The following is a 25,848-nucleotide window of genomic DNA, read 5'->3' as shown; positions in this document are numbered from 1 at the left end:
TACTTCAATGTAATCAGTTTGATGATTTACAATATGAAATACAGATGTGGTCATATATAATAGAGGTCAAAATGAGATAAAAGTAGGTTGATTGGTGAATATGTTTGACATCAAGAAGTAGTACTAATAAATACAAAATAAGCAAATGTTGGTTAGAGAAGGAGATTTGAGTAGCTTGACTATTGAAACTTGGTGCTTTTGCAGAAACTCTACATACACAAGATGAAGATGAAGATAGTTTCACTGTTAAACACCTAAATTGGCTACCAATAACTAGAAAGCTTAAATTACAAATCCAGAAAGTATTGTTGTTACTAAAATAGTCAAAACTGAGTTAAACAACAAAAATACTCCAATCTAACTGTTATGATTCATCTAAAGGGCTAAAACTGAATGCGTATCAGTTTTCCAGTTTCGTACTACAGAAGAAACGACACAAACAGTAAAATATCTTGGAACATCTGAAGCATTTCAGATGTGATATCTATTACTACTGTTGTTGCTGCTACTACTGTAAGGTGTAAAGCATCCACAAAGATGGGCCTTTTTTTCCTTTTCACTATTTCTCTTCCCAATATGAATCAACTTCTTCAATGCAATACTTGTGTAAAATCTGCTTCTGACAATACTTTTCTTTTCATCCCCCGGTTTCAGTAACATGCACTCAAGTTTTTGAACCTCCAATTGTACATGTCCAATCTTCTCGGACCCCTTTCTTGCCTCTTCTGAAACTCTCTGTCCCCTGATATTCAACAACTCTTTTGAATATGTCGAAGTGCTTCCTGTGAAATGTGTGCTTTCTTCTGTATTCTTCATCAAATGGCCATTCAAATTCACCAGCTGCACAATTGTTAATTCAACTTCTTGTAACTGTTCTTGTGCTGCTACAAAATCAACATTTTTGTCTTTCCTAGCCTTTCTTTTCTTATCCAATTTCCTTCTCATGTTATCAACAGTCATTTGAAGACTAATCAATTTCTCTGCATCAGAGGAAAGCCGGTCCAGAATCTGCTTATTTGTTTCAACACTTGCATCAAAGGAGTTCATTAACTTATCAACACCAAACTCCTTCTCCACCTCTGATTCTGTTGGTGGATGATTTGCCCGTTCCTTCATAATTTTACTGGGACTACCTTCCTCTATGGTTTCCCATAGCTCAAGCATCTGATCATCTGCTCCGTCAACATCAGAAGAACCTCTTGTTCTAATTCTTTGTAGTGAGCCATCAGAAACATGATCAAGTGGTATATCTTTCATCAGTATCCTCTTTTGGACGTCAAAGGATTTAGGCTTGGTTTTTCGCCTGTTATGACCTTCACCATACTCATTCCTTGGACTCCTCCTTTCTATATGCTCATCTTTTTCTAGATCAAAGCTATGCCGAGATTTTAATTCCTCAACTTCACTTTCAGCACTATCTCGACGTATCTTGTTGTATGAAGATACCTGTAAAATAGGCTTGTTCCTCTCTTTCACTACTTTGGCAACTGCTTTAATCCTATCTCTGAGCTCCTGCAGATCTTGAATGTCTTTTGTCATGACCGATTGATTTTCTATCAGATTTACAAATCCACTTTCATCTGGATGAACCTCAATGTCAACACACTGCAAATATATGCAAGAAGAAGAAATTTCAACACAAAATTGCAGCTGATCCCAAGTTCTCCACTTTTATGTCTAGGTAAAAACACAGCTGGGAATGACCTTCATATTCTTTTGCTTTAATTTTAAACTCAAGTCCATACAATATTATACTTACAAGTAAATTAGGAAATATCAAACCAGTGTAAAATTAATACTTTTGAACTAGATATCCTTTCACAATCTAGATGCAGGTCATGAGACCAAAGCAAGAAACAAGTCAGTCTAGTCCTAAGAAATGCCAGACACTGGAAATAGTTCTGAGAGAATGAATCCTCAAGAGGAAGAACTTCAAAGAAAATCCTGAATAACAATAGTATTTAAAGTAATAGCAAACATATGCCATGTTAATTCCGATCAAAACACTGATTGACGTTCTAAAGCTAAGGCCATGTAAAAATGCAAAAGGCTTGAGTAACATTCAGGCCCAATTTTCAGTAAGCAGGATAATACAGAGACATGTATATCACTTATTATAAGAAAGTACATTACCTTTGGTTCCTGAGAGCCAGCTAGCTTAAGGCTCGTCTGGAGGAGCACATTATGCTCAAGCGATACCACATCATTCCTTAAAGAGGCTATTACAGGAGCATATGCATGTAACTGTGACTTCTGTTCTCCAATTTCACTCTCCATTAAATTGATTAACATTTTCATATGTTCAATCTCCAAACTTTTGGAAGCATTTTCATTCTCGAGTCTCCCGTAAATCTCGGTTAACTCATCCATCTTGTTTTCCATTAATGCTTCTCGTGTGGAGGAAATCTGCAAATCGAAATAAAATGTTGCTGCCTCTGCCTCCCATAGTCCAAATTCATAGTCTTTCTCTTGGAGCTCTGAACTTAGGCAGTATTCTCTGATTCGCTGCTCTTCAATTTCTTCATGCAATTTTCCTAATTCAACCACCAAATTCGTGTTCGCTTCTTGAAGAGATTCAATTTCCTTGTTCTGAGTGGTATTATCTCTCAACATTTCAAATATCTTCTTTTCTAGATCTTCATTCAACTTCGAGGATTCTAGACAGTCAGTCTTTAGTACATCCAGAGCCCTATGCAATTCTGAGTTCAATTTTTCAGATACTTTAAAGCTCTGTTCTGCTTCAAAAAGCTGAATTTCCTGCTTACCCTGAAGTTCTTTTCCAGTTGACATTTCCAACTTGCGATGATCATTAGATTCCCTCACCCCATGGAGCTCTTCTTGTAACCTTTCAACTGATTTCTTCAGGAGTAAGTTTTCAGTTTCCTTCATCTCCAGCTTCCCATTCAATACATCCATCTCCTTCTCAAAGTCAAGCATAACACCATGAAGTTTGCGCATATCTTCAAAAATTGACTTTAGCTCAGCAGTTCTTTCACTACCATAACTCTTCAAAATGGTAGAGAAATTACCCAGCGCCAGTGTCTCAAGTAGAAAAACATCATTTTCCTGCTCCACTATCCATTTCTCCTCCTTGATCTCTGAGATTTTTGTCAACAATGTCTCGTTCTGATGAAGTACTTGAGAGTATTTCTTTTGTAATTCAAAGTAAGCTTTCTGCAACTCACCATGCTTGAGACAGACAGTCCGAACCTCCACCTCAAGTATGGCATTTAGCTGAGTACTGTTGCTCATTTCTGACTGTAATTTCTTGTTCATTTCTAGTAGGCAATGGTTGTGTTTCTGCACTGTAACCAGCTTCTCTGCCACGATATTAAGCTCCTCCTCTATAGATTTCTTCATTGACTCCAATTCCAGGCCCTCTGATTTCAGCTGAGCATGCGTAGTTAGAAGAGCTGAGTTTTCAATCAACAACTGTTGCTTATCATACTCGAACATTCTGAGTGCACGTTTCAGATCCTCAACACTGCGCAATAAACAATGCAGGAAAGTTTGTTCATTTTCCACCTTTCCTTCAGACACAAAGTCAGAATCATTTCCAAGGGCCTTGAAAACTTGATATATCCCCATTCTCAACCTTTCAATCTCATGTACTAAAAGGTCTGCTTCAACCTGCTGTTTCAGGTTGTGATCTTCTAACTCTATAATCAGTTTGTCAGACAATTTTGATGTCTCAATATGTTTCTGGCATTCAATCAACAGAGAAAAATTCTTTTCTTCCATATCTTGCATAAATTTTTGCAGGATGAAAATTTCAAACTGGGATTTTAAAGCTTTGTCGAGTTCTTCTTCAAACTCTTTCTTCCTCCACTTACTCTCTTCCTGTAGGTGATGGATATGGTTTTCCATATAAATTAATCGGGTTTCACTCTGATGCATAAAGTTGATCTTTTCTTGTTTCTCCATTTCAACAGAAACTCTAAGTTCTTCAAGTTGTAGCTGTTCTGCTTGTTTATCCTTCTCTAGGCAAGCATACTTCTCTTCCGATTCCTTAACTCTTGTCTTCAGCAATTGACATATCTCTTCAAAACTATTTGCTTTTTCAGTTAGACCTACAAGTTCAACTTTTGCACCCAAAAGAGAGTTCTCGAGCATAGCATTTTTCTCCAGGAGTTTCTGCATTTTCTCAGTTATAATTTGCAACTGAGAGAGTAAAGCGGCTTTCTCAGCAACAAGAATGGATTTTTCTCCATTGAGAATTTGACAAGACTCTTGCAATGCTTTCACCTTTTCCTGCGATCCCTGCAACTCACCAGTTACACCTGAGAGGGAACTCTCCAGAACAGCCTTCTTCTTCAAAAGTTCATGAACGTCCTCCAACTTCTTGTGGAGGACTTCTTTCTCGCATTTGGTGTTCTCACAGATTATCCTGAGGTTGGAGTTCTCTTCCTGCAAGCTCTTTATCGAAGAGTCGACACATTCAGGGCTTATACCTGCCGCCTTCACTTTCTCTAATAAAGCTTGGTAGCTCCTGTTCAGGTCCTTGATTTCCTCTTTCAAACATGCAATATCTTGTTGAAGGTTGCTACTTAGTCCAACTTGTTGTGCAACCTCCACTTCAAGTTTCTCCTCCATCTTCCTCAAGCTAAGGATTTCATTCTCCAGCTTCTCGATCGAATTGCTTGAGGAAAATTTCAGTTCATTCAGGCTATGGTTTTCATCCGTCACTCGCTTAAGTTCACCTTTCAAACTACTTTTGTATGCTTCCACTTCCTTCAACAGCTCAAGACTATTTCTGAGCTCCATGGCCAGAGCTCTCTGCTCTTCTTGCGATTGACAGTGCAAGTGTTGCAGAGCCTGAAGAGTTGCTTCAACTTGTGCATGGCTTAAGTGCTCATTTTGCAAATCAGTTTGAAGTTTCTCTAATTCCCTCTGCTTCTCATAGAGTTCTTGATCTTTCATTGCAATCTTCTTTGCCAAATTATCTATCTCTAGGTACAATGAATGCTTTGATATCTCCAGCACAACACACTTGTCTTCAGTATCTTTAAGCTTTGCAGCTCCTATTGAAATCTCACCATTCAGGCACTTTATATCCTCTTGGGAACAAGCTAGCTCATTCTCAAGGTTTGATATTCTGTCCAGACAATGTTTATAGTCACCAGCAGCAGCTTCTTTCTCTTCAATTAGTTCCATCAGAACAATTTTCAGTTTGTTGATCTCAGCTTCAGCTTTATCAGTTATCTCCATAAGCATTCTGGATTCTTCCTGAGCCACCAAGAGTTTTTCCTCAAGGTCAGATATGTTTACCATTCTTAGCTTATACTCATGAAGGACAGCATACTTTTCAGACTCTAAATTAGAGATGTCATTCCTAATATTCTGAGCTTCGGTTTCTGCCTTAATTGCTCTCTTTTTTAGTTCTTTTGTGTCTTCAAGTGCTTGAGAAGCTGTAACTTCCATATTAGATATCCTTTCCAGACACTTGTTGTGTTTGCTCAAATCAGCATCTCGTTCAGCCTCTAATTTGATAAGGGATTCCTTCATCTTCTGAATTTCATTTTCAGCTCTGCTAGCTTGTTCACAGAACTTCACGGAGTCCTTCTGTACGCTATTGAGTTCCCTCTCTGCAGCATATAACTGATCCATGCATTGCTGATACCGAATGACGATAGTTTCTTTTTCTGCTTGCATGACAGCTAGGATTTCCTTTAGGTTTTGAACTTCAGCTTCAGCTTGATCAGCGTGCTCCGACTCAGCGAGAGTGAGGATCTTGGAATTGATATTCCCATTCTCATCTGACAATTCAGATACTTTATTATGCAAACATTTTTTCTTTTCTTCTGTGTTTCTGTTCAATCCTTTACTCAATTTTCCTTCGAGGAACTTTGTGTTCTTTAGCATTTCTTCTCCTGCCCCAAGCATCTCAAGCAACTGTTTTAAGCCCCAGTCACTTGTTCCCTTATTAGAATCACCATTATGAGATCCAATCTTCTGAGCAGCATGTATACTAGATGGTATTAAACCCGTAGTGGACTGATGAAATTCATGTGTATCAGACGATGCACTAAGGCACAATATTTCTGGAGTATGTGGTTCAGTAACTTGTGTGGAAGATCTCATGGGTGAATCTTCAGCCAGTAGAAAAGGTAGTTGGTCGGGAAATGCCTCTGACATGGTTTTTTGGGCCTGCCTGAGCTCCCCAATTACATGATCATATCTTTCTGCTAGTGCCCGGTATGCCCTGTAGAGCTCCTCAATTAGCTTCATTAGCTCAGGCCTTCTCTTGTAATACATTTCAGCCCTTCTTGTAAATGAATCTGCATCTTCTTCAATGATCTTGAACATTGCCTTTACTTTAGCATCCATTTCTGTTGAAATAAGATACAAGCAACATCAGTTAAGTTTCCTATGAGATTTTAGAAAAAAGAGAAAAAAAGTGCATGAGAAGAAACTTATAGATTAGAAAAAAACTACTACAAATAGAAGACCATGTAATGAGATATTCAATGTTGTGTGAACTATCGTAGCTAGGGTTGTCAAATGGGTGGGTTGGGTTGAAATTGGAGATATTAAAATGGGTTGGAGATAGAAATCGGGTTGGGTCTTGACCCGCCCAAGTTTACTTTGGGCTCAAATGGGTTGGGTTCAAATGGACTAAAAACGGGTTGGGTCTTGACCCGCCCAATTTGACCAGATTAATCTCAATAATTTTAACATAGTGATATTTAACTTTTATAATCACAATTCGAATTTCCGCTAAAGATTTTTTTTTTTTTTTTAAAAGTACCAAATGGATAGATAAATCCTAAAGATGTTAAATATATAATAATTCATACATTTAATATAGGAACATATCTTAGTAAAGAGTTTTAAAACAGGTTGAAATTGGAGATTGAATTGGGCTCAATTGAGGATTCTCTTAAAATGGGTTAGGCTTGAATGGGTTGAGATTGAACCCAATCCAAAATCCAAATTATCTTGAGCCCAACCCTTAAAATTATGGGCGGGTTACCTATGTTTGGGTTCATTTTTGACACCCCTAATCGTAGCATTAAATATGAGTCCTACAATGAACTTTCGGGAAAGAGTAATAGAGAGTAAACTTAGCGACACTACAAAAGTGACAGAGATATAGTTTAAATTTATGGCTGGTAGGTTTCGGAAACAGAAGTGCTTCAAAACTGTGTGGTCAAACTCAAATTTATGCAGCTCTAAAGTACTTATACCAAGAAGGATTTTTCAGAAAAAGCAGATCCTGGAAGCTTAGCCAAAATTGCCCTAAGAGTTTAGGAGAAGTAGTAGTGGGAAGAATCATTGTGAATTCGGGCAGCATAAAGAAGAGTGAAGATGATGTGTGATTAGACACGAATGTGGTGCTAATGCAAATAATTCAGATACTTAATATCGTTGTCTTAGGAGAATGACATATAGATGAAACTGTGACATATAGAATCAAAATAGCATTGTTAAAATAGAGAAGTCCTACTAGAGTGTTATTCCATGAGAGGATACAAGGCAAGTTCCATAGATGGTTGTAAGACTGATAATGTTGTATGGAATTAATCTTGGGCCACTAAGGTCCAACATATCCACAAAAACACGAGTACAGCGGAAATGTGGATAATAAGATAGCTGTATGGTCATAGAAGATTAGAGATGATAGAAGGTGAAAGTAGCAATATAGAAGATAAAATAAGAGAAGTCACTTGAGATGTTTTCGTCATATCGTACATTGACTTCCAAAGGCACCCGTCCACAAGTATGAGATCATGGTGATTAAAGGTATCAAAAAGAGGAAGAGGTAGAGACCTAAAATCACATGTAACGAAGTTGTCTCAAATGACCAATAATTTCTTGAAATTTACGACAGCTAAGCGAAAAATAGGACACCACAGAAGAACTTTAGGTTGAATGTTTGTTTGCAAGGAGTCTTCTAGTCTTGTAGAGATCTGTATGTCAGTAGAAACTGTAGAGAACTCATAGTGCTAGAGAACCTAAATTTTCTTAAATATTAATTGGTCTGAAACATGTCTAAATTGTCTGACATAGATAGAGAAAATTCATATAGCTGGCTGCAACTTAACTTGGGATTGAGGCATAGTAGTTACAGCTAGAAGACTAACGAGAATATGGGTAGAAGACAAAAATGTAAGCCTAAAGCTACCGGCTTCTCAACTACTGTTCACCTCTACATCGTCATTTTCTGCTCCTTCTCAACAGATTTGTGTGTAACATAACAGTGATGAACTTGAACAGATTTAGTTTATAGAATAAGTAGCTATTGCCAGAGGCAGAGCCAGAATTGGGAGTTTGGGTTCTAAAGTTTAGGATAGAAGAGAAAAATATTGCAAAACATGCTTCCTTGTGGGGTTTGAACCCATAATACTAGTGTGAAAGGCAGTTTCACCGCCGCTTCCTTATCACTAAGTTGTCAATCAATTTTGTCAGGGGTTCACAAGTGAATATACACATATATTTGTTTAATTTTCTAATACAAATACAGAATCTATGAAAAAGCTAGTGAGTTCGTCTAAGCCATGATCCCCCACCTAGCTCCGCCACCGGCTATTGTGCATATAATCTCTTACACCATTTATAAGATATCCACATAAAGGAAGATGTCTAAGTAGTTGGTAAGTAGATTTGGTTTTGAATGCACAAGGGAGCTTGTTGGGGATAGCAAGGGTGGTTGTAATAATATGTATGGATGTGATGGATCTGCAAAAGGAGCGTCCATTAATAATGCAGTCTCTTGTGGAGTCAGCATAGCAATTCCTTTACTAATAATGCATTGAATTGATTTCTCCTGTCTAGAGAATTTCCTATCTATGTTCCAGTTTTTACATTAACCCCCTAAAACCAGATATTTTGATGATTGGTATGTCCAACTGCCTCTCTATTCATTGGTAAGTGAAACTGCCTCTGAGGTCGCTCGAATCACTCAACCTAAGATGTGAAACACAGAATTTTCAGGAACCATTCCAATGGAATTCCCAATCTGCAGCGGATTTTTAAGAAATGATTATCACAATAGTTCATTGATCCTAAAGCATGAAGATGAAATCATCAAAATCAATATAATTATATGGTTTCTAGTTCGGAAAAGAGGACAACGGAAAATCTGAGATCCAAAGCAGATTATCTATCCTTGTATCACAATGTATGTAATGCAGAGAAGAGAGGAAAAGGAAAACAGGAAGAAGTGTAACCGCTCCAGATACGAGTATCAACTTATCCGATAGTCTAAAGTAAAGATATAACTTTATATGGTAATGGAACAGCAGATGTATGCATATTCAATCATGTGACCTCTTGATTGGCAAACTAATCATACTCTAGTTCATACCACATGCTGGTAATAGACTCACAAGCACAAATTGCATACACACATTTTATGTCAGTGCAATGCAGATTTACTAAGTTTTTGTAAAACCAGAAGATATACCATCATCCATTAATCGGAGTAAAAGCTTAACATCAAAATGACAAGAATCATATAATATTGAAAGAAAGCGGTAAATAAGAGGGTTGAAGTCTAAGGAAGATCCAACAGGGAAAGCAAATCTATTCATGTATAGCCATTAGAAGAAGAAAGGTTTTGATCCCTCAGCACTCACCAGTAAGATTATGTTGAAGCCATTTTGAGTTATTTGGAATATGGCCAGTATCCCACCACGAAGAGTATAAGCGTTTGGTTTCAGAATGTAGCAAGGTGGCCTTGACTCCAGCAAAGAACAAAATGGCAACAGGTTTTGTCCTTGCAAAATCCTGGTCTTTGAACCAGTACAAGAAATTATCAATCCACGCCAGTGTTGCAGCTTTGGCTCTCTCACATAGGCAACTGAAAATAATAGAAAGAAACAATTTAGAAGTAATAACTATAACCCATAGATAACAATATAAACTTAGCTTTGCAGCATACCTGCTCTGCTTCTATAATTCTGTAGTTCTTCTGAAAATATATGCAAGTGTTATCAGTTTCGCTGAGGCAAGTGTAATTAATGCTCCCCTTGTCTCAATTTATATGATTTACTTTTTTTTTTAGTCGGTTTAAAAAAAATAATGACACATTTCTATATTAAGTAACATTTGATTTATAATCACACAAATATCTATTACTTATTTTAGATCACAAGTTTCAAAAGTCTTTTTTTTCTTTCGTCAAATCAAACTAATTCATACAAAATGGGACAGATGTGAGATGGAGTAATGTATATACCAGCATTGACAACAAGCATCACAATCACAAATGAGGAAAAACACACACACTTTTTATCAAGTAGTAATACTCTACTCCTATCCAATGTCAAAGCCCAAAGCCAATGGAATTTGCAAATCCTTTGGATCAAACAAAGAAATCTATTTTAAAATTATCATTGACCTTCAAATGGACATCAAAACAAAATGAATTGAAGCTTACGAAAATACTGAATCTGATCAGCTCAGCAGCAATGGGGTTCACTGCTTCATTGCCTCCTCTGCATTCTTATTCTTCAATACTCCCAATGTGCTTAAAGTGGAAACAATGTCAAATGCACCATTAAATGTTGTTGACTAAATTGACAAAGAGAGGAGAGGGGTAGTTCCGGAATACGAAGATTTCAACATTAGCTATTTGCACGCCCAAATCAATTCAAACAAGAAAAAAAAAAGCAAGTTTGTTTGAACCTGTCCTTAGCAAACTTTTGACTTGTACAAATTTTCAAATATTCTAAAACAAAACAACTAATATATAGCCACTTTTTACTTATCAAATTTTGACCTCACACATCTATTAAAAAAAAAAATTGGTGCAGTGAGTTTACTATTTTAACTTTATTAATCAATAGGGTCCCAAATATATTTACTCACTATATTTTTCAAAGATATTAACTTAATTTTAATAAATTGAAGGTATAATAAGAAAATTGTCCTTCCTTGATTTGTTAAAAAATGACTAGTAAAAACAAAAATCAAATTAGGAAATATTTGACAAGTAAATAAGAACGGAAGGAGTAATTTTTGGGTGACGCTCACTCTATTCCATATTAAATTATTTCAACTTTTTTATAGTTCAAAATAAGTAAATTATTTAATTTCAAGAAAATTGTTGGAATTTATTTTTATTTAACCGTTCATATAATGACAATCCTAACTTTGAATAACTTGGGAATAATAAAAAAGGTAATAGTGAAAGTAGCATTTTATCTCCTTAAATATTTTTCTTAAAAGATGTAACATGTCTAACAATTCACTTAATATGAACTAGAGTGAGTATTGTAATTAACTAGGGTGTGTTTGGTATGAAGGAAAATATTTTTCAATTTTCTCATATTTGATTGGGTTATATGTTGTGGAAAATGTTTTCCAAATCAACTTATTTTCCTCAAATTTAAGGAAAATGACTTTCTTTCAAAACTTAAGGAAAACACTTTTCAAAACTCTCTTCCAACTTCAAATTACAATTTTTTTTGTTGAAAAAATCAATTTATTTTGTCCCTACCCTCAAAAGTTAAACCAGCCCCCTAACCACGACCCCCCAAAAAAATAATTTAAAGCTTGTTTTTAAAAAATATTTTTAACTTCAATATTTTTACCCCACCCTCACCCCTACCCCAGCCCCCTACCACCACCCCCTCTCCCAAAAAAATAATATTAAAAGTTGTTTTTAAAAGATATTTCTAATTTCAATTTGTTATTTTTTTTACCCCCACCCCCTTCAAAAAAATAATTTAAGTTTGTTTTAAAAAAATATTTTCTACTTCAAATTCTTATTTTTTCGCCCCTACCCTCGACCCTCCCCCCACCCCCCCCCCCCACACCCCCAAAAAAAATATAAGTTTGTTTTTAAAAAATATTTTCAACTTCAAAATTTCATTTTTTTCACCCCTATCCTCGACCCCCACCCCCCACCCCTCCAGCCCACCCAAAAAAAAAATTAAGTTTGTTTTTAAAAAATATTTTCAATTTCAAAAATTATTTTCTACTCTAGTAAGAATAAAAGATATTTCTCAAAAACATTTTTCATTCATAAATCAAACACTAAAAATCTTTTCCGAAAACTATTTTCTACTCACCAACCAAACATGAGAAAATAAATAAAAAATCTACTTGTTTTCCAAGAAAACATTTTCCTTCATACCAAACACACCCCTATAGTAAAATAATAAAATGTGTATAAACGACATTAATAAAGGTTAAGTAATCATTATTTTTTAATGTGTAGTTTTAAGAATGGGCATTGGGACCGAAAGAGTTAAACATAGGAAAAATAATAATTGAATTTCTGAAAAATGATTACACAGTGCGATGTTGTCCCTCCTCTACAGTAGTACCAAAATGGTTTAGACCACGTTTGAGATCTCAAAATATTCTTTTTTGGGGTTTTATTTCATCTTTTTTCCCTTCTTTAATCATTCCTCTTCATTCATGTCTAGGTGTCTACTATGATTATGAATTAAATGTGAACAATCTACATAGATCCAATCTAGAAGTAAGATCCACAACTTTTTATTAAACTTGTCAACTTGGCCGGGTTGACCCGGTTTCGATCCAATAAGCACGATCCAGGGTCTTCTTGACCATAAGGTCACTAAAACAATGACTTGGGGTCTCAATTTTTGGGTCTCCAAGTCATTGATTTAGTGATGACTATAGTATTCTTTCTTATGTGACGATCTATTTTGTTCACTTATTTATATTCTGAAGAGTAATATGAACTCATACTATTATTCATATATTTCCATTTTCTTATTCTTTTCTTTTTTTCATTTTTACATTATACCGAATCTATTGTGGGTTGTTTATAAAAAAAATTAAAGAGAAAATACATCAAATCACCCTCTGAACTTGACGACAAAATTTATTTTAGCACTTTAACTACATGCACATTTAGATACCCCTCCCTTAACAACTTTCAAATGAACTTAATTCCATCTAAAAGCTGAGGTGACAAAAAATATAATTAAAGACGTGTATTTAATTTTTTTTGGTCACGTCAGCATATTTTTAAACATGACAAAAGTTAGTACTACTTATTTTGCCAAGATATAAAAAAGAAGTAACAAACCATTTGTTTTTGGTGGGAAAGGATATATAATAATAATAACTTAAGTAGCGGATACAGTTGGGATAATATAATTCCCTAATTTAGCTAGCTAGGTTAATACAAGCTACAAAGGACACTCGTTTAATACTAATGTGTCCTGCTACATCTGATGTCATGCTAGAAGTTACCCCAGCAGGGAGAGTAGAAAATATTACAAAGTTATTAGTAGTTCTTGCTTCATTATATTATCCAAGTGATGGGCCACCTTAACCATCTCTGAAGTTATGGTTGATAGGGGGATTTTGCTTCAGTCAGTACCTACATATATACCAGCTGAAGAGAGGAGAGAGTCATACATTAATTGGATTTGAGTTATCAGTTAGAAGAGTAATTACCTCTGTAGGATCACTTTCGATTGCCAGCGGAAATGAAAACAAGATTGTGGAACTCAATGCCTCTAAGCAGTGCAAATATTTCCATTGAAACCTTGATGTTGTTGGTGGAATCCCATCTTCTAATTTCCATGTTCTTCGCAGATGACCCCACCAACCAGTGCTGGTGAAGAGAAGGAGCCATCAAAATTAAGCTTGTAGTGACCGTGGGGAGGAGGTTTCCAGCGAACTATTAACATGAATAGTGATCTTTTCCGAAGGGGGGGGGGAAGAGATGGATTTGCCAGTAAAAGCATATTATAACTATGGGGATAGAAATTGAGCTGCTGGAGTTGTTAAATAATATATTATTATTTCGATTTAACCAGATATGCCAAATGGCAAAAGCTAAGGGAAGAAGATCTCCCAATGGAGAAGCTGATTGGCAAAGGTATGGTTGAGGTTTTTAAAGGTCAGAAGCATGTCGACGACATTGTTGCGGATGTTATTAGTAGGGGATGTACGTTGGTTCCAGAAATTCTGAGCAATAATGCAGTCAACGAAAATATGTTTGGTGGTTTCTGTATTGGCATTACAGATATTTGTGGGAATGATTTGAAGTTTGTGAAGGTAGTAAACTGAAGGGATTCGGTCATGCAGGTAGCACATCCAAAAGTAGAATAACTTGATCTTTGGTAGAGTATTGAGTTGCCATATACATTGAAAATCCTTAACATGGTTTGTAGGGTTAGGAGGATCGATTATTTGGTAGACGAAGAATTTGTCTGTATTAGTGAGAGACCAGATGGGAGTATCGAGTTGGAAAAGTCGAGATAGAGTGAATGGCATGAAGGATAGCCGGAGGGAATACGAAAGAACAAGTGTCGATCGAGATTCCACCGGTGAAATAGGGATTGGACCTTTAATGAGAGATCTAAGATTAGTTGAAGGATATATCCAGTTGAAATCCCATATGTTCATACTTTCTCCATTAGCAATGAACCATCTAACTCCTCTAGCACAATACTTCCAGCCTATCATGAGATTTTTCCATGTAAAAGAGGTGTGAGCAGGATTAATACACAAGTTGTTACGACATGACTTTGTCCACGGGGAAGTCGGAACATTCTCCAGGCTAGTTCCGAAAGAATGGATTTATTTTTGGAAGTGGCATCACGAAGACCTAAACCACCTAGATGTTTTGGAGTGGTAATGGTTTTCCAACTTAAATAGTGCATCTTTTTCTTACGATGAGAACTACCCCAAATGAAGTCTCGTTGGATCTTATTTATAAAGTATAGAATTTTCTGGGGGAGCTTAAAGTATTGCATAGGGTAGTTGGAAATGGAATTCACAGTGGATTGCACTAGAGTAGTTCTACCTGCCAAGGTGAGGAAATTAATTTTTCAATCGGCAAGTCTTTGTGTAACAACCCAGAATTTTTTTGAACTAAGACTCGAACCATCTTTCGTTGTGAGTAGGATTTTACCGAGGAATTTAATTTTTTTCTTAAGTGTTAAGGTCACCGAATGTAGCACCTTGAGTTCCAAAAAGAACTAAAGAAAATTCATTCAAGTCATTCCTAGGTTCCTTTAAGTTTTCGGTCAACTTCAAATGACCATAACTTTCAGTACATGATGAGTTAGGTGGCCCATAAGATATCAAATGAAAGGTCTTTGAGTTATCTTTCCAAAGCCACCGAGTTTGCTAAGTTTAGAGTTCGTGAGATATTCTCTTTTGAAGTCAGCCTGTCCATTTAAGTAAAGTTGTCCGAAAATATGAGGGGTATTTTGATCTTTTCCTTACCCAATCAGATTTAATTCATTTTTAGTAAGGTTTTAGGAGTCTAAACTGATTTGGTTCAGTTTTATAATCCTAATCTACGCTTAGGGTTTTAGAAGAAAGTTCAAAAAGAGAAAAGAGGAGAGGTCCAAGGCGTTTGTCAAGATTCTTTAGTTTTCTTGCGGAGTTTTGCCAAAGGGTTGATCCCTAAGAGGTATGTGAGTTCACATAGCATTGGGTTCATTCGCCCACGCGCCAATCATGTTATTTTCAGCGTAATTTCGTCCTAGAAAGTTGAAGGTTTGATGTTCTTGATTAGTGTTCTTGAGTTGCTTTCGTTCTTGAATTAGGATGGGTTTGATGAGTTCTTGAGATAAAAATTTAGTGAATTGAGGGTGGTTTGGAGTATATTATCTTGTACATAAGTTGAGTATTCAAATCTAAGTGATTGGGAAAGAAGCCATTCGATTCTAGACGAATTAGGGTCGAAAAACGAGTAAGAAAAAGTCAGACAGAAACAAAGTAGACGCGGGCCTGTTCCTTCAGAGTGAAACTTGCCTCTCCACGTCGAAGAGAGAATGCGGACTCCACTGTCAAAAATTATTTCGACCAAATATTATAATTCATCTCTACGTCGCGGACTTGCTCCCCAGATAGTGTTTTTCAACTGTTTCTCATTATTAACTATCTAAAACTCATTTAATCATCACGATATCTTTCCTATCACAAATAATAACCTTGAATTCAAGGTAGAGCTAAGAGTTAAAGTCTTGAGAGTTCTTTCAAACATTTTGAGAAAGTTCCTTTGAGTCTTTTTGAGGAGTCTTCTACGATTTCTAATAATTTGTTTCAAGACTCGAGCAAGTGCGTATGAGAATGAGGAGAATGTGTTCATGAGTCTACCTTATCATCACGAGATCCTTCATATCATGAATCATAACTCTTGAATTCATAATTCAAATTCAAGAAAAAGTTAAGAGTAGAGTTCAAGAAAATCTTTGAGTTTGATTGTGAATCTTTTGAGATCAACTATCGATTTTGAGTTAAGTTTTGAAGAAGTAAGTATGAGAATGAGAAGAGTCGTATACATGAGTTCCATAACGTTCTTTAGACCCTTCAGTTGAGTCGTTCATGCTCATAAATTTTGCATGAACTCCATACATTGAGTATCTTCGAAAGGAGTAGCATCTTCGATAATTCTAAGTCTTGAGTATTGAGTTCCTAATCATTTTGGGATTATATTCCTAATCATGGGGCTACTACATGTTACCCATGAAGGTCCTTAAGTTGAGTAGTTCATGCCCATAATTCCGCATGAACCCCATGAGTTGAGCAATCTTGAGATGAGAGGTATCATTGAGTCCTTGAGTTGAGTAGTTCATTCCCATAATTCCGCATGAACCCTCTGAGTCGAACATTCTTGAGATGAGTAGTATCATTAACTCCTTGAGTTCTGGAGTTGTTGAGTTCCAAGTGTTGATTTTTATGCATGGTTATTGAAAACCTTGAATTGAGTCGTTCACGTCCATAATTCGGCATGAAACCTATTTTAAGAAGTCTTTTTACAAATTATTTTAAAACTTGTTTTAAAGACTTGAGCACTGAGTTGAGGAATAGTAGAGTTGAGTTCATTTTCTTTAAAATGATATATGGAAACTAAGTACTCCCAAGAGTAAATGTTTTTACATTTAAGATGAGAGGAAACTAAGATTTCCAAAAGAGTTTTGAGCAGTTTGAGTATCATCTCTTTTAAGAGAAAGATTTTTGAGTAATATTCTCAAAACACAGAAAGAGTTATGTTTTTAAACATATGAGCTAGTTATATTTTGGGAGTAGTATTGAACACCAATATGGGGGAGAGTTCAGATAACTCACAACCCCCATAAACCATATAGCCAGCGTGGCTAGAAATTGTCATACTTTTTAGATAATTCCTTAATGCTTTTAGCATAGACTAGTGGATCCACTTAGTAGCAGGTTTTATACCTCGACAAAGTATAGGACGGCCCTGACAGCGTGAGGCAAGACGTTGTATCATCACATAACTCATAGTGATGTTGTCGGTTAGAGAAACTCCCACAAAGATATTTTGTATTCTTATATACACTTAGTTACTTTGTATTTTCATATACAAGCAGAGTTTATCTTGTATCCTTGCATACAAACTGAGTTGCTTTCTACTGTTTTGAAAGCTTTCCATATATTACATATGTATTGTTGCTCTATATTGAGTTGAGTATCTAGAGTTGAGTACCCAAAGTCGAGTATCTTATTATTGAGTTGAGCCTTATTTCACAAAGTTTCATTGAGTTGGACTATGTTCCTTTGATTCGAGTTGAGTTGAGTGAGTTGAGAAGAGGTAAGTATGTTTCTATTCCACCAGTTCAAGCTTATGTTTATGCTTTAGAATCCCCCTTATATGCTCGTACATTCCATGTCCTGAGCCATTTGGTATGCGAAATGATGCAGATACAAGTATTCAGGATCATCAACATGCATTTCGTTGAGGTCATGGGATGTTCTAGTCAACTTTGGTGTGTCTTCTTATATTCCGGAGGACTTCACCTTTATCTTACAATTAGTAGTTTTGAGATTTCGTGGGTCTTGTCCCGATATGCTTCTGTAATAGTAGATGCTTCATAGATAGACAAAGTTGAGTTATTTTCAGTATGTATCTTCCTTGAGTTGTTTTTACAAACCCTGAGTTATCTATTGAGTATTGTTCAAATTATTTTAAAGTTGAGTATATTGAATTTAATTTAGTTTTAAGCTTTTATATGCTTGAGTTAGTCTTTTGCTTATAGTCAGCCAGGATGAGGATTTTCTTGGGGACCAGTAATGGTTCTCGAGTGCCGACCACGTCCAGGGAGTAGACTCGGATCGTGACACTTTGCTTCATCCTATCAACGATGTGAAGAAAATCTCGAGGGTTTGGGGAATTATTGAGAATAGGGAAACCGAGATATTTCCCAAAATTAGAGGTGTGGGTAATGCCAAAAGTGGAAGTGAGGTGGGAGATGGTAGTAGCATTACAATTTGACGAAGGAATAATTTTTTATTTAGTTTTGTTGATTGTTTGGCCAGAAAGTTGGCATAAAAGGTCTATGCTTTGATCCATGGAGTGGATAGAGGAATTATTGACTTTGGCCATGAGAGTGAGATCGTCTGCGTAGAATAGATGCGAAAAATAGGGGCCTCGAGACGAGATTTTAATGGGATCCCACTTCCCAGAGACCTATATCTACTTGATAATTTATGTAGTCGGGAAGCATTTCCATACATAAAATAAAAAGATAAGGGGAAAGAGGGTCCCCCTGTCGGATTCCTCTGGAAAGGTTAATGCCATTTATGAGGACAGCCATAGAGGAAGAAGAGATGCAATACATGATGAGTTTATAGATTTTAGGGGGAAATTTAAAATAAACTAAAGCTCGGTAAATAAAGGACCATTCCAATTTGTCGAAAGCTTTTTCAAGATCAAGCTTTAGCATGAAGTTACCCGTAGAAGCTTTTGTAGTTTTAAACTTATTCATCAGTTCTTGGATAATAATAGTGTTGTCTGCCTTTTAAAAAAACTAAATTGATAAGGACCTATGATTTCTTGCAGGAAGGTTTTATCCGAAAAACGATGATTTTTGAAATAATTTTGTAGATAGTATTACAAAGACTTAGGTCTAAAATTATGAAGATTATTAGCATTTTGGGTCTTGGAAATTAGACAAAGATAGGTTTGATTAATGGTAGGAGAAACTTCAAGATTGTTAAAGATATCATGAATGAACTTCATCACTATGGGGCTAATAGTATGCCAGAATTCTTGAAAATAGAAAGGATGTAAACCATCCGGTCCCGGAGATTTAAAAGGTTTGAAAGAGTTGACTGCATTAAAAATCTCCGCATCTTTGAGGGGGTTGTCAAGCTCGACCGTCGTAAAGGATGTGGTAATTTTTGAGGTGCAGGGTATGGACACTGGAAACAATATTGGAGGTGGTGTAGATATTTTGAAAGTAGTCTACAATATGTTTTAGGAGACGTTCCTGGTTATCAATCCAGTTGCCTTGGTCATCAATAAAATGCGAAATTCTAAGAAGTAAAATCAGAAACATGAAAATCACATACTCGGTATTATGAAATTTGTTTTCAATGCCCGTCTCTGTAGCAATTTAATCTCTTTTGTACAATGATTTTGCTTGCATTTCTTTTTATTATTATAATTTTATATTTACGTAAGAATTTATAAATACTATACTACATAAACTGCATTATTTTTTTTATAATTTTTGTAATATAACTTTTTTTTTCTTTGTGATATAAAAGGATAAAATTTATTTTTATTTGAATGGGAGATGAGGAATATTTTTTATTTAATTAATAGAGATAAGTGTCAAAAACACACCTAAATTATTCCTATTTTTTAGTTTCATACTTAAACTATTGAGAGTGTGAATTTCATACTAAAACTATCATTTATTAGTTTGAGAAACACACCTCAGTGGTGTGTGTAATGCAATTTCTCTTTTATTTGAATAAACCTTGACACATAACATTTCACATGGATAAAATATTCCACCTTGACAAAAAATAAATAATAAATAATTAATATTAATTAAAAACTAAATATTAAAGTATTACTATCCCCAAAAAAGATTTAAATTATTTTTCTTACCCACCTCCTCCCTCTCCCCCCCTCCAAAAAAAAAAAAACCACCCATTCATTCCCTAAAAAAATGATATTATTATATTCTTAAAAAATAAAAATTCTACCCCACCCTACTTAAACATCCATTGCTATTTTTTTTTTTTTTTTTTTACATTTTTCTCGTTTTGTGTTAGATATGTACATATATTTTTAGGAATTTTTTTCTACTTGTGTAGCAAATATAACATAAATAAAAAAATTATTTAAAAAAAGTATTGTGGCGGCAAGTGAAAAATATTTTTGATATGTATATATCTAACACAAAGCGAGAATTTTTTTGGAAGTGGGGGTTAGGTAGAATTTTTTTTTTTTTAAATAAAAAATATCTTAATTAATATTTGATGGGGGTGGGGGGGGGGGGAGATATTGTAAATTTTTTTTAAATATTTTATAAAAGAAATTTAAGCAAAAAAAAAAAAACTAAAAAAATGTGTGTGTGTGTGGGGGATACGTTGAGAGGAAGTGATGGAGTGGGGTAAGAAAATTATTTTGCATTTTTTTTGTGATAATAATTTTTTAATCTTTAATTTTAACTAATATTAATAATTTATTTAATTTTTGTCAAGGTAAAATGTTTTATCCATGTGGAGTGTGATGTGACAATTTTCTTAAATAAAAGAGGGAGTGTATTACACACATGATGATGAGACTGTTATAAAAGATAGATGTGTGTTTCTCCAACTAATAAGTGATAGTTTAGGTATAAAACTCACACTCTCAATAATTTAGATATGAAACTCAAAAATAGAAGATAGAGTGTGTTTTTGACACTTATCTCTATTAAAATCACAAAAGTTATCAGTGGGTGGTTAGTTTTTTTTTAATGTGGGGCCTTTTTATACATGTATTGTTAATTATTTATTTTTAATATAAAATATGAATAAATTATAAGATATATATTAAAAATTTACAGTTTTGGAGATGGTTATATTTTTACACTTTCTCCAATGTCAGTTTCCAGAAAATAGTTCTTGAATTTGAAGATTATACTTACTTACATTGTCATGAATTGAAAGATAATTTTTGAGCATGAATTGAAAAATTATTTTTTCTTTGAATTTTAAGTTAAAGATAATAAATTTTCACGCACAAAAAAATTGCTCTCAACTGCTTAACCTAAAAACTATGATATTTAACACTTCTATTTTTTTCAGACATACGACAATTAGATATTGGATATTAGTTTGACTTCCAGAAAAAAAATAAAATGAGACTTACATTTTTACTAGATAAAAGTAAGTAATTCCTTTTTTACGAATACTTGAATGAACATATGACTGTGAAACAAAATTTGATATGCTCAAACAAATAATATATATGTTCAAATATAATGTATAATGTAATCACTTTTTCTAATATTATCCGCGCATCACGCGATAATATATACTAATTCCTTTTAATAATGACATATTTAATTATACCCTCAAGCTCCACACCTTTCATCAACAAGGTGTGTGCCTACATTAGAACTAAAAATTTGATGCAACTTTCTTGAATTTTGGGTGATTCATTGTTTGACATTTTATAATTATGACGCAAAAAGATGTCTTTTAATAATAATAATAATAATAAAAATTTAAATATATAATTATTTACGTGGCTCTGATGTCCCGTTGATGTGGCACTAATGTGGCGCACGTGTAATGCACTTTTCAGTGTAAGAATGGTATTGTGATGTTAGAGTGATATTAAATTAACTTGAAAGTTGTTAAAGGGGAGGGATACTTAAATGCCCGTGTAGTTAAAGTGCTAAAGTAAGTTTTGTTGCCAAGTTCAGGGGTAATTTGATGTATTTTATCAAGATCAAAAATGTTTTTATGTCTTTCAAATTTAAAACATTGTAATAAGTTATCATTATATTGAAGCAACACAACACTATTACGATATCATTATATCAATTTATCAAATTCTTGAACAAGGTTTTATCATTCTAAACTTTATATTATATTTATCACTGAAAATTTGTTTTTGTTTGCATTCTTACTTCATAAGGTATATATACATCACCCTTCACAAACCTCATTTGTAGGATTATGCTAGCCGCTAGGTATGTTATTGTCATTCAAATTATATATGTCAACTAAAAAAATCAAGGTCTCTGTCATGACCCAAACTTGAGGGATGCAACTGACACCTAATGCCAAAACATAGGCCTGAGCCGACCCTGCTGAACCATTTGCTAATGGCGCATGACAACCACACTCAAGAAAACAAATAAGTATATCCCGTCTTAAAAATAAGCCCTCTACCAACAATGAGTTTGTCAACAACTTTAAAAAGAAAATAGCTACTCCCAATAGTTCATATAAAACAATAACTAGATAGCACAAAAGTCTGTTTGGACTTTCGTGATCAACATTATATCTAGGAATACATAAATTCTATGTGGGCTATCAAAGCCACCATGATCTCTATATAGAAGCCATAACCAAGTATAGTCTAAACAACACATTAAACAACTATGAAAATTCATCCGACCAGCAAACAAGGCCAACAACAAGGCTATACAAACCAACACACTAGTCTGTAAGCCTCTATGAATACAATACTTGGACGGATAGGGCCCCGACCTATCCAAAATATATAAAAAAACACATTAATATATATAAATATATATATTACTCCACAACTACAGCCTGCCCGAGCTGTAGGTACGATCTACCCGATCCGTAGGCACGTTCTACCTGGCCCATAGGCACGATCTACCCGGTATAACGATCAATTTGTAGGCCCAAGAACCCTGCAGTATCAAAGTATCAATATATCCTGAGGCCAAAACAAGATCATAGGCGGCATCCGGACGAAAAAATATTACAATAATAATAAGTAATCATCATCGATCCAAACACAATCATAATATACTTTTCTAGGCCACTAAGTAAGGAGTAGAAAGCTGCTGATAGTCATTATATCAATTTGTATGCACTCTCTCTTTTTATTTTTTATTTTTTATATGGGTTTGATGATAACAGAAAAGAAACACCTTTGAAAAGCCTATAATTTCAATTTGGGAAATCATTATAGGAGAATCGGTCAATGGCGATGGCAATGACGACATATACCATTTTTTGATGAACAAGGGAGGCTGGATTTACCTTTTTTACTCCTTTTGAATTCTGGTACAACACTTCCTTAGTGTTTTGATTTGATATCAATTATTCTTTTATCACTAATTGGAGTTCATAGATAATAAATCTAGTGATGGGGTAAAGCATAAAAAGAGCATATAGTTTTCAGATCAAAAGAAGAAAAAAAACAAAGAGGGAGAGTAGAAAAGAGGGTGGTGCCGTATCACTGACCATCTCAAATTTATGATTAAAAAATAACTAAATATTAATTAATCACTAATTCCAATACTAACTAATGAAGGGTAAAATTGGAAAACACTTAATCTTGAAAACTAAACAATTAAGTTAATTTGAAAAATGGGAAATGCCTCAAAAATTAACTTAATATGGAATGGAGGGAGTACTAATAATTTATTTAATTTTTGTTAAGGTTGAATGTTTTGTCCATGTGGAGTGTGATGTGACAATTTTTTAAAGTAAAAGAGAGAGTGTATTACACACACCATGATGAGAGAGGAATAAAAGAGAGAAGTGTGTTTCTCAAACTAAAAAGTGATAGTTTAGGTATGAAACTCACACTCTCAATAGTTTAGATATGAAACTAAAAAAAAAGAATTTAAATGTGTTTTTGACATTTATCTCTTTTTATTTTGATGTTTTCATTTGGTCTGTTAAGATGTATGATGAGGTATAATAACTTTTGGTAGCCAAGCCAAAACTTTTCTAGCGGAGAAGACTCAAACTTGTTGAAATTTGTGGCATTCTTTAGAAAGTTTCAAATACTTTTAATATAGTGACATCACATAAGCCAAAAAATCAAATTGGTTATTTAAATATATATGGTTTTTTTACATAAAAAATATTAGTGCAATTTTTTCTTGACTTTTTATTAATGTATTGTTGTGTTCGCACTCTTTTATTATTTTCACTATTAAAATAAAAATGATAGAAATGTTTCAGTTTGTTACTCCCTTCGTTTCTATTTATATGTCATTATTTTAGGTTTAAGAGTCTTTAAAAAACTACGTAAGTTTATCATTGTACCTTTATTTAGTGTTCTTTTGAAGTCAAGTTTTCAATAAATGAACGTGAGTTAATTTACTTTGATTAACTAATTTAACCAATGAACATGAATAAATTACTTAGTTTTTCTATGTTGAACAAATGTATATTTTCAAGGCTAATAACTTTCAATGGGTAAAATAGGAAGAATATTGTCATTTATGCATTGATTTTGTGAAATGACAAATATACTACTATCTATTTTTTATAAGGACGACATATAAATAAAAATAGAGGGGGTATTATATTTAATTTGATTTTTAATATTTAAATTTTCAAAGTACATATAAATTGAATTTACAAATTTCTATGTTTAATTTATCTCATAAAAGAAAAAGAAAAGAAATTTCAGGCAAAGTATATATAGTAATTACTTTTAAAATATTGATATAAGAAAATTTAAATAAATGTAGGAGGAATCTAATAAGGTTCTGAAAAGGGTCAAAAATACCCTTCAACTTTGTTTTATTGGTTGACTATGCCCTTACAGTTAAAGTGAAGTTATTTTTACCCCTGCTGTTACTAATTTCACCATATATATCCCTCATTAGACGGAAAGCCCCAAATCAACTAAAATTAACCCGAATCTTAAAAAAAATGACCCGTTGGCCGTTACCCATTTTTAAACCCATGCCCGACCCTCTAACAATTAACCCAAGAGATGAACAAAGGGAAAATAGGGGAGGAAGAAGCAATAACTTCAACCTTTGTTTTCCCATTTTTCCGACCAACCTCTCATCTCTACGCTGATGTCCAGCCATCAAACAACCACCCCTAAATGATCCAATTTTTTCCATTTTCACAGCAACCATCACCCACTTTTCGACCGACGACCAAACCCACCTGAAACCAGCCCACTCCAGCGGAAAACAATCCTTAAACCACCTCACAACCAGACGCCAACTCCGGCGAACCAGACCACCCTTACTGGCTCTTTTCTCCAGCCAAAATGTCACAAGAAAACACCCAAATCGACCCCACTGGTTGACTTCCCTCAACCCATCTTCCTTCTCCAACCAGAAACTCCGGTGAACCACATCGGAAACACCTCCAAACAACCACCACTCACCTCCAAATTGCCAGAAATCACCACCCCAAAACAACCTTTTTCGCCGCCGCCTCATCGACACGGAAAAATCATCGCGAACATCCTCAACTCCATGAGCTCGTGAAACCCAACAACAACAAGCAACCACCATCGTTGCTACCTTTCTTCCCCTCCCCTTTCACAATTTTGTTTGTTTTGTAGATTGTAGATCTGCATTTTCAGCAAACCAGAACTCATCAGCCCTCCAACTTCGACAACAACAATCAACTCCGTCAAAAATTACTTTCTTTTATTGTTTTGCTCTTTTTGTTGTTATATTTTACTGCATTTCAAGTGAATTATTTGACTCTCATTTCAAACTTCGACCATCTTATTGTGTTTTAATGATATTTAGTTATTAATAATTTTTGGGTGACCATTGTTCTTTCTTTCAATTTGTGTTATTCCAAATGTGACAGTATTAAGCACTTTATATATTTGGTGTGTTTTGCTTTATTAATTCCCATGTTAAAAATGAAATGATGAAATTGTTCCAAAAAAAAAATTCGAGTAAAGTACCTCCGACGATTTCAGTAGTAAGTGTTTTAATGGTGGAAGGAGATGAAGAAGATTAAACAAATGGGTTTGGGGTTTTAATTGAGTATGAATTAATTTGGTTTAGTGGGTCGGGTCGGGTTTGGATTAAAAGAGAAATGGGTCATTTTAATTGAAATTGAGTAATTTTGATTGATTTGGGGCTTTTCGTCAAATGAGAGGTATATATGGTGAAATTAGTAACGACAGGGGTAAACATAACTTCACGATAAGGGTATAGTCAACCAATAAAACAA

General features: G+C 34.6%; 1 protein-coding gene across 1 annotated transcript; it reads right to left on the bottom strand.

The window, feature by feature from the left end:
* Positions 1 to 264: 264 nt before the first annotated feature.
* Positions 265 to 25,169, bottom strand: LOC125828840 (protein NETWORKED 1A-like). Its single transcript, XM_049508162.1, has 4 exons — positions 24,703 to 25,169; positions 9,579 to 9,802; positions 2,134 to 6,329; positions 265 to 1,605 (listed from the first exon to the last, which is right to left on the bottom strand). Exons 1-4 carry the CDS (start codon positions 25,167 to 25,169, stop codon positions 472 to 474), a joined length of 6,021 nt encoding a protein of 2,006 aa, XP_049364119.1. The 3' UTR covers positions 265 to 471.
* Between the last annotated feature and the right edge of the window lie 679 nt (positions 25,170 to 25,848).

This window comes from Solanum verrucosum, unplaced genomic scaffold (assembly GCF_900185275.1).
Source record: "Solanum verrucosum unplaced genomic scaffold, falcon-dt-bn FXZP01000198.1, whole genome shotgun sequence".
NCBI classification, from domain to species: Eukaryota; Viridiplantae; Streptophyta; class Magnoliopsida; order Solanales; family Solanaceae; genus Solanum; species Solanum verrucosum.
This window is presented reverse-complemented; position numbering and strand designations above follow the sequence as displayed.